The sequence below is a fragment of the Amblyomma mixtum genome, chromosome 8, assembly GCF_055824585.1.
Source record: "Amblyomma mixtum isolate Tamu chromosome 8, ASM5582458v1, whole genome shotgun sequence".
Lineage (NCBI taxonomy): Eukaryota > Metazoa > Arthropoda > Arachnida > Ixodida > Ixodidae > Amblyomma > Amblyomma mixtum.
In genome coordinates, this window is record NC_143019.1 from 95585142 (window position 1) to 95601571 (window position 16430).

Consider the following 16430-nt stretch of genomic DNA (forward strand, 5'->3'; position numbering starts at 1 on the left):
ATAGCGGCTAACACTGACAATGAACGAGCTCTTTTCTCACAGCACCCTGACACGCGTCACCCAAAAATCGTACACCTCCGTCTGCTACAAGGATGGAAATATGGAAACGGCCTGTGTCTACTGTGCACGGTGAAAATTTGATTTTCGCTGTACTTCAAGAACAGGGAAATCAGAGAACGAACGCTTGATTGCCGAGCCAGGTCTCTGTTGCTACCTTATTTGGCTCGTTGAGCCTGAATCGAGCAGTTGTGAGCTGGTTTCTAAACGCGTGTGTGACGTTGGTAGCCAGAAAGGGCCACAGTGCTGGGCACAGTGCGCTAGGAGGAGCGACCGGGCTTTCTACCAGCAAGCCATGTGAGTAGGAGGCGGGGGGTGGGTGGGTGGGGGGGGGGGGGTGCTGCTGTGCATACGGGCGCTAGTGCGGAAAAGTTCGTTTGACGGGGGGGGGGGGGGGGTAGGAATTTACTTTGGAGGAAGTTCAAGGACTGAGTGGCGCGTGGACCGGACCATCATATGTGTGTGTTGTTAGAGTAAGCACCACACTATTGTGGTTGGTTTGGTTTATGGGGTTTAACGTCCCAAAGCGAGTAAGGCTATGAGAGACGCCGTAGTTGTGGGCTCCGGAAATTTCGACCATCGGGGGTTCTTTAACGTGCACTGACATCGCACAGTACATGGGCCTCTTGAATTTCTCATCGAAAGAAATTCAACCGCCACGGCCGGGATCTTGTATCGAATATGATAAAATTGCATACGTGATACGGACCCCGCAAACCTTTACCTTACATAGGCCGCTAGTCATCAGGGGTTGGGAGGAAACGAGGCAGCAGACGCAGCTGCCCGCGCGCTCTCTCACCAGGCTGTTTTCACCTCCCCAACCGACCAGAAACCCGATTCTAATGCGATCTATACCTTCAGGGATGTTACAACCTACTATCAAGATAGTCATCGTCTTTACCCTCGCCCATGAAAAGGCCTCAAAAAGGCGTATGAGCGGCTCCTTCTCCGCCATCTCACCACTGCATTGTTGTGCCCGGCAGCACAAAAGTACTCTGACCCCTCCTTTAACGGCAGCTGCCCGCACTGCAGAGCGGTGTCTTCTGACACCTATCACATTTTAAGCCGGAAGCCTTTAATGCCTCATCTTTGTAAGCAGGAGTTGTCGAGAGAAATGTCACACTTTTCAATTGGTCGAAATGGTCGTGACGTCACAGTGCGCGAATTTTAAACGGGGCCAATTGCACTTCGGCTAGGAACCATGCAACCAATCAGACGGATCGTACGGTGATTCTCCAGGTAAGTAATTTTTTAATTACCCAATTAGCCTAATTAGCCCTTCTAGTCAGGCCAGATAAATAAATAAAACCGAGTAGGAAATTAGTCGAGTTCGGGAATCGAACACCGGTCTCCGGAGTGCGAGACGAGCATACTAACCACTCCGCCATGCCAGCTCGTTGGTCTGGAATGAACAAAGGCGCGTCTAGTCAGTACGGTGTCTTCGTTCTCTCCCATCTAACTCCCTTCGCTTACGGCGAGGTTTAGGTGTCCACCGAGATATGCAATACAAATACATTTCCTTTCCTCAAAAACCAATTTACCGACAAGCAAGACATAGAACTGAACGGGCGATGGCGTTCTATGGACTCCCTGGCAGCGTTGCAAGAGGCTGTCGCTTTTCACTCTTAGAGGCGAAGCCTAACATCTTAACAACGCATCAGTGACACAAGCAGCAAAACCGCGCTTAAGGCTTTCGCCTCACCGCACTTTATAGGTCAGGAAAGCGCCCCCCTGAACTTTCTGGCCTGCCCTTCCAACCCGGCCATTCCCCCCAACCTCAGCCCAACCCGGGAGGACTGGGAGGCGACCCTGCTCGGCTGCCACGACTTACATGCCCAACAAACATTAGTCGGGCGCGCACGGGCGGCGGCCACCGCCTTTGGGGTCCCGTAACAGGGACCTCCACCTAGTGCTCCTAGGGATCGGTCCCTTACGGGCTGATCCAAACATACCTACTGTCCTTTCCTAAGAAATGTTTTCACCACCGCCATCACACCTGTTAGCGGGTTGGCCATGCTGCCTTTGGATATTATTATTATTTATTGAACCCTCAAGGCCAGCAGCATTAAACAGGGGAGTGGTTGCAAACAAGAAATACATATGCAAGAACATTGATTATTACAACTATTTTCTGCTAATAATATAATTTTGTTAATGCTTTGGGAAAATTCTGGTTATCATTGATGTCGACGGTTTCAGGGGGAAGGTGGTTACATTCGCGTTAAGCACGAGGCAAGAAGGACCAGAAATGCTCATAAGGTGCTCATTGTTGGAAATGTAACATTGTGGCGATGATCGGTCTTGTTTGAAACTTAGTGGGTACGAGCTATGAGTGATTTTTCTTAGTCTAAAATGATGGTACATTTTATGTACCATCAGCTGGGATATAAGCTGGAAGGGATGCGCTCGCTCCTCAGACGCGCACCATGGAAGAAAGAGAGGGGCCTTACTCGTCACGGCAGAAGTACAGGCTGCGTGAAATTGTGTCTTCCGAACTAGAAGTCGTCGAATGGTACAAGGCCGGCCGACAGCGTGAAAACGAGGCGAGAAAGGCTAAGCGGGCGGGCCGAGACGCCCGAAGAAGGAGAGGAACGTCTCGCGAAGAGACGCCGCCAAGCTGCTGAACGACAACTACGGCGTGTTTCTACCGAAATGTTAGTAGACGAACTTGCTTCGCTACGTATATCCTGGCCTAACTGAGGTAAGCCACTGGCATTTTTTTTTACGACGTCGACAGAGAAGGCTCGTGGAGGTACAGCCAAGGAGAGAACGTCTCTGAAGATTTCCCAAAACCGCAGTTATAGCACTAGAGTAGTTTCGCTTCCTTCCTTCCTTCCTTCCTTCCTTCCTTCCTTCCTTCCTTCCTTCCTTCCTTCCTTCCTTCCTTCCTTCCTTCCTTCCTTCCTTCCTTCCTTCCTTCCTTCCTTCCTTCCTTCCTTCCTTCCTTCCTTCCTTCCTTCCTTCCTTCCTTCCTTCCTTCCTTCCTTCCTTCCTTCCTTCCTTCCTTCCTTCCTTCCTTCCTTCCTTCCTTCCTTCCTTCCTTCCTTCCTTCCTTCCTTCCTTCCTTCCTTCCTTCCTTCCTTCCTTCCTTCCTTCCTTCCTTCCTATGAATGTCGTTTGTGCTCAGCATGGCTGCGTACGGACAACTATAATTGAGTATTTAAACGCCCTTCCTAATAAGCGGTGCACTTGGCAGGGAGCACTTCTGACGCCTTCTTGCGCTGCGTACGGTGTACCTTCAGTTCTGTGTTCTACATAGTAGCATATCTGACAAAAGCTAGATCTTTTGTCGGTTACTGCTTCACTAGAAATGCTACTGCCCAAGATAAAGATGGCTGTTCGACATACCACGTGAACTCGTCACCACTTGCACGAAAGGTGAGATGAACTTTTGAAAGCTGTACCGCAGGTAATTTTGGCCTTTGGAATTCCTGCATGCGAGGTTTCGCTTAACCCCTTCCCTCGACACTCTGCCCCTTCTCATGAACAGTCGTTTTAAAGCACAGGCCTTTTTGGTCCTGGGTTTGGTGGATAGCGGCAACTTGACTCCGCGAAAAGAAAAATCTCTCTCCCCAATATGCGGTAAAGATGGAAGCATTAAGTATGGGTCCAGTCTCTCACTGAGCGAGGTAACGGGAGAAATATGCAATGATAAATAGAGAAGTGTATTGTTTTGATAGTCTGTAAGACGTGATAGTTTAAGGCTTTATCCCATTCCAGTATTGTAAAAATATTGAAATTTTGATTTTCATTGTGCTTAGAGAAGAGAGAAATTAGAACATTTTTTTTGCATGTCCCCGGTCCATGTCACTGCTTCATTTCGTTCACTGAGGCTGAACCTGGGCGACGTGGTTTCCACAATGTATGGGTAACGTGGGAAGCTAGAAATGGCCTCAGCGTTGGTCGTATCGCTCTAGAAGCAGCAGCGAGCTCTCCCACGAATGCGTATCTGGGGAGGGGTGTTTACAATTTGCATTGGAAGTGGGGCCTGGGTGTGTGACGCGCGGACGGGACAAATATGTGCGTATGCTGTTACGATTGGCCCTGATGGAGGCGAAATACTAGAGGCCCGTGTACTGTTCGATATCGGAACGCGTTAAAGAACCTGAGGTGGTCGAAATTTCCGGAGCCCTCCACTACGGCGTCCCTCATAGCCTTAGTCGCTTTGGGACGTTAAACGCCCTTTTACCCTTTTATTGCTGGCCTCAGAAAATGTAAGCAAAACATAACAAAAAGGGAGAGTGTGCCGGGACCAGCAAGGCTTTGCCAGGCTTAACGCCAATTCAAGATAACTGAAAAAGAGGTAAATGCTCCAACGAAAAAAAAAAGAAAAACATAAAATCAGAGCAGTAAAAAATCGAAACTCAAAAAAAGAAGAGGAGAAAAAACGCACACCACAGTCATAGTCACAGTCCGATAAACCGCAATCATGCCTAGCAGCGGAGGGGTATATATTTCTGCGATAGCTGTGAGGTTCTCGTTCTGTAGGAAACCCAGCGTCACCGATGTCGTCGGCGGCATAGTTCGCGTTGTGAGCGAAGAAAAATTCAGGGGGGCACTTTGTTGACCTAAAGTGCGGTGAGGCGAAATCCTTAAGCGCGGTTTTGCTGCTTGTGTCACTGATGCGTTGTTAAGATGTTAGGCTTCGCCTCTAAGAGTGAAACGCGACAGCGTCTTGTAACGCTGCCAGGGAGTCCATAGAACGCCATCGCCCGTTCAGTTCTATGTCTTGCTTATCGGGAACAGTCACTAGCGCTGAGTACCGGCCGTAGTCAACGTGTTATCGGGGTAGGCCGAGTCCGCTCGGAGCGAGCGGACGCATCTTATATGCGGTCCGCGATTTTCCGGCGATTTCATCAGTTTCCGGCTATTTACAGCCACCAATTTTTCACAGGACGGCCCGCCACCCATCCGGCGTTACCTGTGGGACTTTTAACCACTTTCAGGCGAGTGCCTTCAACTTTACGGCCGATTTGCGGCCACGCCCGACCGCGGGAGCTAAGCCTAACGGCTCAGCACGCCTAGTGCGTGCTCTGCTCCCAGCTGCGGCGGCGACGCCCGCCCCAAATTGCAACCGCAGCAGGTGGCTCACGCTCCCACATCCGACCCCGTAGGTGATCCACGCATGGACACTGAACAGTCTAAACGCAACAAGCGCAAAGCACCTCCCCCCTCCTCACAAGCAGACATAGATGCCAAATTCGAGGCAGCTGATACGCGAATGGCTCAATTCGAGGGCGCCCTCCTTCGACTAGCCCCCACCATTGACCGTCTAAGAAAGCTGCGCCACAATGGCAGCCAACATGCAAACCTTTCATGCCAGGCTCGATACTCTCACGAATCCCCAGATATCCGCAACCCCTTTGAAGTCGACAACCCCTCCTAACTACCCAGCACCCATTTTTATCGCTACATCGGAGAGTGCAACCGCGCACTCACGTGCAGGCGGCATTCTTAAATCACCCGTCGCGCTATCACAGCGCCCCGAACCCTACGTGAAACGCGATGGCTAGCTCCCCCTTCACAGTTTGGCAATGGAACTGCAGGGGCTTCAAGGCGAAGCGGCGAGCCTTGGAGCACACCCTGCAGGCCCAGCCGCACACCCCCCACATCATCGCACTTCAGGAAACCTACATGGACACGAAACTTACCAGCTACGCCGCATATAACCAACAAACGACACCAGACCAAAGGCCCAACACCGCCTTCCTGGTCCACCGAAATTTAGGAGCTAATCATATAGACCTTAGTTACCCCGAGGTTCCGCACACTTTCGTACAGGTCCTACCGAACAGCCGCTCACAAGCCCCACTCCACATCCTCAACGTCTACAGCCCTCCTAGCGACAAAAGCACACGAGTGGCAACCCTCGTTCGTAAGGCCTGCGCGGCTGCACAAACAGGGATGCTACTCATCTTAGGTGACTTCAACGCGCCGCATACCGAGTGGGGCTACCCCCGCAAAGCATGCGGTCGTAAGGGAGCCAAAGTGTGGGAGACAGCCCAAACACTGGGCCTGACACTAATCCTAGACCCCCACAGGCCTACTCGCATTGGAAACAGTGTCACACAGGACAGCTGCCCCGATCTCACTTTCGCCCGCAACATCCCAGACGCACGCTGGGAAAACCTCGGCATGAACATAGGTAGCGACCACTATGTTCTCAGCACAACCTTCACGGCTACACACAGCAAAGCCCCCAACCGAACAATCAGGCACACTAACTGGGACGCCTTCCGATACGTGCGCGCCAAACGCACTTCGGCCCCCATATACGACCTGGACACGTGGACAAACTCGCTGCTCGAAGACACCGCCAGTGCCACCTCCACGACTACCCAGGACGAGGATGGCCCCTCTCCCGACGCCGAACTCATACACATGTGGGAGGCCCAGCGCAGTCTTAGCGCTCGCTGGCTGCGCCAAAAACACAATCGATCCCTCAAGCTCCGTCTCGTTCGCCTCGAGCGAGAGATCGAAGCTTACTCCATGAAACTGAGTCAGGAGCAATGGCATCAAAACCTGCGACCGTCTTAACGGCCACTTAGGATGCAAAAACTCGTGGTTCTTGCTCAGACATCTACTGGACCCAACTCACACCAAATCCACATCTCACAAGAACCTCACCCGTGTCATACACGCTTTTCAGGGCACAAATGAGGAACTCCTCGCTACTCTGAAAGACAAATACATCAATACTTCCACTGAAATTCCCATCCCTTCAGGGTACACGGGTGCTCAGAACACCAACATGGACGCCGACATCACGGCAGGAGAAGTCCGCGCCGCCCTCAACCAGTTTAAAACCACCGCAGCCGCTGGCGACGACCACATAACCAACAAGGTGCTTCGTAACCTCGAAGATCAGTCGGTCGAGGCACTCACGGACATCTTCAGCCAACACTGGCATGAGGGTAGCCTTCCAGACACTGGGAAGCATGCCAAAGTGATTTTCATACCTAAGCCAGGCAAACGACTCGAGCTGGGCAACCTTAGGCCCATCTCGCTCACGTCCTGCCTGGGAAAGGTGATGGAACACGTCATACTCAATAGACTCCACACTCACGTAGGCCAAGAAGACCTTTTTCCCCCCACTATGATCGGCTTCAGGACCGGCCTCTCCACTCAAGACATTATGTGGCAAATCCAACACGACATCCTCGATCCGAGACCCATCCGAGCTACACGAACCATCCTAAGCCTAGATGTCAGCAAGGATTTTGACAACGTGTCACATGCTTCCATCCTGGCAAACCTCTCACAAATGAATGTAGGCACTCGCACTTACAACTACATCGCCGACTTTCTTCATAACCGTACAGCCGAACTTCACATTGCAGACCTCCACAGCGAGAAGATCACACTAGGCACCCGAGGAACACCACAAGGAGCAGTCCTATCTCCGTTCCTTTTCAACACTACAATGAGAGGCCTCCCTCCGCTCCTGGAAGAGATACCTCACGTTAAACACTCAATATATGCCGACGACATTACCCTGTGGACCAACTCTGGCTCTGACGAGGAAATCCAAAACTCCCTCCAAACAGCAATCGATAAAGTACACTCCTTTGTACAGGCGAACGGGCTCACATGCTCCTCCACGAAGTCCGAATTACTAGTCATCAGGGACAGACGAGTTCGCTTGCCAGTCCCCGACCCGCAAGAACCTATTGTGCTTGAAGTCGACACACATCCCATACCTTCGGTCCGCACCATCCGCGTTCTGGGTATGTTAATACAGAACACGCAAAACTCGGAGGCCATTCAGCGCCTCCGCACCACAGCCAATCAGATCAACGGCCTTATCCGCCGCATCAGCACACGCCGCAGAGGTACGAAGGAGGATGACCTCTGTCGGCTCACGCAAGCTTTCCTCCTTAGCAGGATAGTCTACTCCTACCCCTACTATCTCCTCCGCCGGAAGGACGAGGAAGGTGTGAACAGCATTATACGTTCAGCGTACACAGCGGCACTGGGGCTACCTCAGTACGCCAGCACAAAGCACCTCCTCCAACTCGGCATCTACAACACGCTCACAGAACTCATAGAGGCACACAAGACCGCCCAAATCCACCGCCTCTCCCGCACTAAACACGGGCGGCTCATACTTGACCGTCTCAACATCAACCCCATAGGCGACGTCCACCCCACGACGCCCATTCCGATAGGGCTCTATAGCCGCCTAGTTATAAAACCAATCCCCAAAAACATGCTACCTGGCCGCCATGATACGCGCCGTCAGCTGAAAGCCCAAGCGCTAGATGCCACATACCTTGCCGACGAACACGCAATATACGTAGATGCTGCACGGCAAAGTGCAAACACATACGTGGCTTGTGCAACCACGCCACAATCTACTCTCGTCACCACCGCCACCGTAGTAGCTCACTCTCCGACAGCGGCAGAAGAAACCTACATCGCGCTGGTCATCGCTGAACCACGTACGCGCAGTCCTAAGCGACTCCAAAAGAGCGATACAAAATTACTCGGCAGGTTTTATCTGCCACCCCGCTGCACGCATCCTTCGCGGCTGCACTCTCGACCATAAGATCAACCTGGTCTGGGTACCCGCCCACGCGGGAAACTCTGGAAACGAAGGGGTCGACCGACTAGCCCGAGGACTACCCAACCGGGCGGCCGGCCCCACGGACCCAGACGCTCATGCCGAGGCGCCCCAGACCTTTGCCGAAATTACCAACCTCTACAGAGAGATGAGACGCCAGTTCCCGCCTCCACACCCCGACTTGAATCGAGCGCAAGCCAGCTTGCTCCGCAGGTTTCAGACGCACTCCATCCTTAGCCATTCTAGACTTTCACTCATCACAGACGGGGAATACGACCCCGTCTGCCAAAATTGTTACCAGGGAGAAATCGCCACCCAGGCACACATCCTCTGGGGTTGCGCGGGAAATCCGCCCCCTCGAACCTTACTGCCAGCTCCCTCCGAAGAAGGATGGAACCAACTCCTCAAAAGGCCAGACAAGAGCATCCAACTGGCACTCATTTCGTGGGCCCAGGAAGTCGCCCCCACTTGGGGGCCACACCAAGCCCACCTGCCCTAAATCCCACCAATCTATGGCAATAAAGTTGTTTCTCTCTTGTTTCTCTCTCTCTTGCTTATCGGTAAATTGGTTTTTGAGGAAAGGAAATGTATTTGTATCGCATATCTCGGTGGACACCTAATGACGCAGGCCTACAAAGCCGAGCGTCGGCTCTACCCCCCACCTCATCCTTCCCTCGACAATTACCATCAGACACTTTGGAGGCGGCTCCAAACACGCACTTTGCCCTCCCCTTATATACGCTCGCGATATCACCCAGTCCACACGAACCCTTCCTGTACCCTGTGCCACCACCCCAAAGCCACTCTCGACCATATTCTTTTCCTCTGCCCGGCGGATCCTCCCCCGCGGGGCCTGGAGCACCTTACCACTTGGGAGGCTTGGGAGACCCTACTGCGCTCCGAGGACCCGGCCAAGCAAGCCATCGCCACCGGCCGGGCTGAAAGCGTCATGAGCCTCCGGGACATGAACGTTTGAGTGCAGTGGGGCCGTGCGGGGGCCCAAGGACCGACGTGTCCAAAACTCCCTTGTAACAAATGAAGTTTTCATCATCATCATCGCCGTAAGCAAAGGGAGGAAGATGGGAGTGAACGAAGACACCGTATTGATTAGACGCGCCTTTGTTCATTCCAAACCAACGAGCTGGCATGGCGGAGTCTTCATCTTCATCATGCGTGCGTTTCCTGGTTGCGGCCGAGAGAGCGTCCATGGGCATCTCCGAAGGTTGGGTGCCACCCTCCAAAGAGGGCGGCACCCAACCAAGAGGGTGGTATGTTTCTGTCCCACCCTTCGGCGTGGCGGGGACAGGTGCATGAACTACGGGAGCTCCTAGCAGCTTTCCAGGTGCCGCAGTGACGTTGGGTAGCACCTCTGGTTGATCCGTCTGGGGAGGCGTCAACGTGGGTTCTTTCGCCGCTGGCTCACTTGCCGCTTTCGATGCCTCCTGCGCGTCGGCTTCGTCTATTAGCAGCTCCGAGCAGTCCTCGTTGCTCACCCGCCCGGTGACGTTGGCATACGTACGAGCACACTGCTCCTCCTCATGCCCGTACCGACGGCAGGAACCGCACCGCGGGATCCGGCACTCCCGGCGGACATGTCCTGTACCACGGCATCGAAGGCAGAGCGGAGCCCTGCCTGGGACGACCACGAGCGCCAGCTCGCCAGAGACGCTCACTTGATGGGGCAAGTCCTCCAGCTTCACGCCTGCGTTCAACTTCAAAGTCACGAGCCTCGTCGTTGAGCCCTTGTCAGACACTCCGTGTACGCGCCACCGCTCCCTCGACACGTCCGTCACCTTTCCAAATGGTGCGAAGGCAAGCCGCACATCATCCTCCGGAACGCTGTGAAGCAGCCAGTGCAGCTTCATTCGTACGTCCTGGTTAGCGGGATCGATTACAAGACAGCGGGGACTTTTCACTTTCAACTCCCCGGCGCTGACAATCTTCTTCAGCGTTTCATCGTCTTTGAAAGTCACAGCCCAGACATGATTCATGCGATACGCCCCTAGGGTGACCACTTCCGGCAAGAACGATAGCTGAGCGAGCGCGTCTCGAAAATCTTCCACCCGGTATGGGTGGGTCCTCACATCACCGTGCAAAAATACGGTGTTCACAACGAAACGACCGGTGGGCAGACTCGGCAATACAACCTGGTACGCGGATCCTGAAGACAAATCAGAAGCAAAAGACCTGTTTCCGCGGCCGGGCATGGCCGCTGTAGCCGCTCCAACGGAGATCGTCATCGTACGTCCGTCACGCTCGGTGGCCGGAAGCAGACCGGTTGTAGTGCATCTCAACTGGACGCCAGCGGTAGCGACGAGCCTCCGCCCAAAGCTCCAGGTACGAGGCGTTCGACTCTAAAGCGGCGGCCAAACGCGCCGGCCGACTCACGGCAGGCGGCTAGACCGCCTCCTTAGGAGTTGCTTGGAGCGCTTCGAGGCTGCGTTCAGCGCACTCCCACCCTGCGTATGCGTAGAGCTAGCCGGCGCCTGTTGCTGGGTGGCACCAGCACCAGCGTCCCTCGATGCCGCCGCCGCGTTCTTCTTTCCGCGCCAGACGCGGACCATATCTTCAAGGTAATCGTCCTCGGTTGGTAGAGGATCCTCGCCTTCTGTCGTGCCCTCGGATTGGTTGGTATCCATTGTTACGATCCGCAAGGACTGCGGGTAGTACCCGGTGACTTGATTTGGAGCCGCCGGAGCCGAGGGATCCCTGGCCATCGCAGGCCCCGGCGCCGTTAGGCTTAGCACCACCGCGGCGTGACGAAGACTTCAAATGCCCGAAAAGTGGTCAAAAATTGGCCCCACCTTTACAAACGTGGTGTAGACGGGTGCCACTGAGGTTCCTGGAGACGATGGTACCAGGCTTACAGAGGGAAAATTTGATGTATCGCAATTGACTGCGATCTATCACGGAGCCGACGCGGCATGCGACCGCTCCCGTCACCGACGCTCGTGGCTCCTCCGGTGGCGGCCGCAGAACACGCCGCGTATCGAAAAAGACGACATCGTCGTGGTGCTAAAACCGCGAAACACGGTCGACCTCAGAGCAACTTTTGGTCCTGGACAGGCCGGCGCTGCAATCCGCAGCATCCTCGGGGACGACGTAAATGCAGGACTTGCTGTGTGGCCTGTTTGGGACCAAAACGTGCTAGTATGTGCGTTGAAATCAGTCGACGCCGCGGAGAAGCTACTCCGCGATATTGTGTTTCGAGTTGGGGAACGCGAGCTACCGTTCCTGGGACACCACAAACTCTCCGGTGCGTTCTGTCGCGGCGTCGTGAGTGTTTCGCCTGACGAAACGTCTGAAAGCGTTAAAAGAAAACTCTGTGCGGAACCAAATGTGGTGTCTGTGCGCAAGCTGGGGGGAACCCCGGTTGCGGTGATCACCTCCGCGGGGACTAAGGTGCCACGGACGGTGTTGTACAGCTACGAACGGCTCCCTGTTCGCCTGTACAAGAAAACAGTTTGAATGCCAACAGCGCAAACGACGCAGACAAAGTAGAAGAACACACAGGACAAGCGCTGAAGCGATGAAGAAAACAGTGCCTGCATGTCACCGCTGTGGCACAGTGGGCCATCGGGCCGATGCGTGCCTGCAACCGCAGCTGGGGCGCTGCAAACGTTGCGGAGTCCAGGTTCCCGATGCCACTCCTGACGGCCCGGCGGAGTGGCATCGAAACCTGTCAAGTCCGCGACCCAGGCGGTGCCCCCGGTCCTCAACGCCAGGGACTTCCCGCCCTTAGCACCCGTCCAACCACAGGTGAGCAGTTGGAGTAGGGCAGTCTCCAGGCCCCCTACCCGTCCCTCCCCTACCTGTCCCTCCCCTACCGAAACCGCCCTACAGCAGCAGGTAGAGGAGCTCAGGCGCCAGAACCAAATTCTAGCGCGCAAAATTCAGGAATTAGAGGCCAAACAGGCCGGGTCATCCGAACCAATGCAAGAAGCTGAGCCAGACGACGAGGATGACGGATCATCTGTAACATCTTGCGTCACTAGCGTCTCGCGGCAGAGCAGGGACACGGTAGTTGGATCTACTGGTCGCGTTGCCGGCCAAGAGGCACTGCAGCGCCAAACCGAGCAACTGGAGGAGCAAGTGGCGGCCCTCCCGAATCAAATCATGTCAGCAGTCCGCGAGTCCTTCCAGGACATGTTCAAGGCAGCTTTAACGCAAGCACTTCCCGACCTTATGGCCCAGCTCACTGACTCGGTCCTTAAAGCCGTGCAGCCCTGTGTCAGCACCCAAATTAAGAACGCCATAAGCTGCGAATCCCCTCACCTCAAACGTAAGACAGCCTCCCGCCAGGCAGCGGAGGAACATGGTTCAGGCTCGGCAGCTGGTGGGTCGGTGCGGCCCCTCACTGGATATGCGCCGGCTCCCGGCCAGAGCTAATCCGATCGCCCTTAAATAAATACAGCAAGATGGCTAGCAGATATAATAGGAATGCCAAAAACTTTGAAAAATTCCAGATCATCCAATGGAACTGCAGGGGTTTCAGAGCTTGGAAAAAGCGGTCACACCTCCTGCTTTACCTGCAGTCCCTAGGAGACATGCCGGCGCTCATTGCCCTGCAGGAGTCCGGCATAGACGCTAAATTATCAGGCTACAGCACCTTTCAGGGGGACCCCTCTACGTGTATCCTGGTGAATAAGGCTTACACCATGGTTCAGGTCAACTTAGACTTGTGTACCGAGCAAGAATATACAATGGTCCGAGTACTGCCTCTCAGACGCCGCGACCCGTCAATACATATCCTCAACATATACTGCCCTCCGCGTAAGCCGCGCGTAACTTTCGATGAAATCTTCCTTCGCGCGATAAAATTGGCAGCCAAAGAGCCTCTAGTGATCGTTGGAGACTTCAATGCTGCCAGCCTTCATTGGGTCTACCACTTCGAACAGGCAAGAGGACGTAAGCTGGCGGAGCTCATCTCCACCCTCAGCCTCACGTTGCTCACGGACCCGGCGTATCCCACTCGAGTGGGGAATTCGGTAACCCGCGACACGTGTCCAGACCTTTCTCTCGTTAAAAATGCTATAGCGGCTGCCTGGGAGAACTTGGGAGATTCTCTAGGCAGCGATCACCTCCTTCTCCGGATTACACTCGAGGCAAAGGCAGCGCGCAAAAAATGGGGTCAGGCCAAGCTGACCGATTGGCACAAATTCCGGAATCACACTATCCCTCCCGTACTATTTTCCGGCGGCTACGCTGAGTGAGCTAACCACATATACAACATTCAGAAACAACACGTCACAACACTACAAACCACCGAAGGGATCCCCGCAGTGGACACCCACCTCCTGCATTTGTGGGAGGCGCGCCGGAGCTTAACTAAACGGTGGAAAAAGCAGAAAACTAATCGCAAATTACGCGACCGCATAGCCAAACTCACAGAGCAGGCTGCAGCGTATGCTGCCGAGCTCTCAGATTCAAATTGGATAGCACGCTGCGACGCCGCAGCTCATCATATGAACTAAGAACGAAAACCACGCAAAGGACGATACACAGGGAAGAAGTAGACAGGACGAGCGCGCACTTGCAACTGTTTATTGAAACACATCTTCCTTCCATCACCAACCCTACGCATGCGCAACAAGCAATCTCTATCTAATCGAGTTCAGGAACTTCAGTTCCTTCTTGTACAGATGGACCGAAGCCTCGCTTACACACTTTTCGGGCCCATATCTGTCAATCTGCCAGGCTTCGATGACCTCACGGGTTTTCGGTCCATCTGTACAAGAAGGAACTGAAGTTCCTGAACTCGATTAGATAGAGATTGCTTGTTGCGCATGCGTAGGGTTGGTGATGGAAGGAAGATGTGTTTCAATAAACAGTTGCAAGTCCGCGCTCGTCCTGTCTACTTCTTCCCTGTGTATCGTCCTTTGCGTGGTTTTCGTTCTTAGTTCATGGATTACCAACTAGCCCCCCATCGTACACTCCTTCATCATATGAGCTCGAAGGGGACGTGGCGTCTCTTTCGCAGTCTAATCGACCCCTCCCAAACAAGAGGGGAGACGCAAAAGCAGCTCCGGCGGGCTCTGCAAGGGTTCCAAGGTACGACGGCGCAACTTGCGGACACTCTGTGCGACAGATATCTCTGTCGTATGGAGGGCCCGCCTGAGCCAGAGTACATGTACTCTGGCAGGCCTAATGAAACACTCGATACCCCTTTTGAGTTCCACGACCTTAAGGCGGCCTTAGCAAAAATGCGCCGGGGTACGGCTCCGGGACGGGACCGCATAACGGTGAACCTGTTAGCGAACCTACCGGACTCAGCCTACCTTCATTTATTAGAATACATCAACCAGATCTGGGACGGGCGTCCACTCCCTCCCGAGTGGAAAACGTCACTTGTGACGTTCATCCCTAAAACAGTTAAGGCCGTGAATACGGACAACCTGAGGCCCATATCACTGACCTCATGTGTGGGCAAGCTTATGGAGACGATGGTACGGGATCGCCTCTCTCCATACCTGGAGAGTAAGGGCTTCTTTGCAGTCACCATGTTCGGGTTTCGCCCTCACATGTCTGCGCAGGATGTCCTTCTCCAGCTGCACAGGGATGTAATACGACCCACAACTATGCAACACAATGACAAAGCCATCCTCGCCCTTGATCTGAAAGGGGCTTTCGACAATGTGAAACACGGAAGCATCCTGGCCAACTTGAGTTCTACCGATTGTGGGGCTAGGACCTACGCGTATGTAAGAGATTTCTTGTCTAATCGCCAGGCCTTTCTTCGGATTGAGGGCGAGGAATACGGCCCTTACATGATGGGAACACGGGGTACCCCTCAGGGAGCAGTGTTATCACCGCTCCTGTTCAACATTGCTATGATGCGCCTCCCAAGCCAATTGGCCCGGGTGGAAGGCATTCAACACGCGTTATATGCAGATGATATTACAATTTGGACCACTCAGGGGAGTCTTGGGGACATGGAGGACCGCCTTCAGCAGGCTGCTTCCATAGTCGATGCGTATGCTAATGACTGTGTGCTCCAATGTGCTCCAGCGAAATCAGAGCTTCTGCATGTCAGAGCGAACCCAAAGGATAGGACAGCAATACACATCTCTCTGTCAGGAGGTCCTATTAGAGAGGTGGAGGAGCTCCGTATTCTGGGCCTTTTCATTCACCAGAGACTCAGACCGGACTCCACTATTGCGAAACTCAAGAGAGTAGGCGAACAGGTAGGGCGCATGATCCGCCGCGTTTCCAACAAGCGGGGTGGTCTGCGGGGCAGGGACGCGCTTCGGCTCGTCTATGCCTTCGTGACTAGCCGGATCCTCTACGCCGTGCCATATCTCCGCACTACTAAGCAAGACGAAGCGCGAATAGACGCCATCATCCGCAAGGCAACTAAACGAGCCCTGGATCTCCCGGTGGCTACTTCTAACGCCAAACCTAAGGCATTGGGGGTGCTAAGCTCCTATCAGGAGCTGCGGGAGGCCCACCTCGTGAACCAATACACGCGGCTCACGTAGACGGCTCCTGGGCGCCGCCTGCTAAACCGCTTACACATCCAACACGACTGCACTCCAGAGGAGGCGGAGCGTATCCCAGTACTATGGCGCCATATGCTCTGGGTCTCCCCGCTCCCCCGTAACATGGACACCGACATGCATGAAAACAGACGACAAGCGCGGGCTCGGGCTCTTGACAGACAACACGGCTCCCGACCCGGTGTATATTATGCAGACGTAGCAGGGCCATCGCCCACGGGATTTTACTCGGCCGCTGTCGTTCACCAGGAAATGCACGTTGATGGACTCTCCTTTGGAGCCCCGAATTCAATGCGGGCCGAGGAAGTAGCGAT

The 16430-nt window shown here is 54.1% G+C and overlaps 1 protein-coding gene across 1 annotated transcript; it reads right to left on the reverse strand.

Annotated features, from left to right (window-relative positions):
• Positions 1 to 9316: 9316 nt before the first annotated feature.
• Positions 9317 to 11308, reverse strand: LOC149333618 (uncharacterized). Its single transcript, XM_089556090.1, has one exon. It carries the CDS (start codon positions 10858 to 10860, stop codon positions 9568 to 9570), a length of 1293 nt encoding a protein of 430 aa, XP_089412216.1. The 5' UTR covers positions 10861 to 11308; the 3' UTR covers positions 9317 to 9567.
• Positions 11309 to 16430: the final 5122 nt, after the last annotated feature.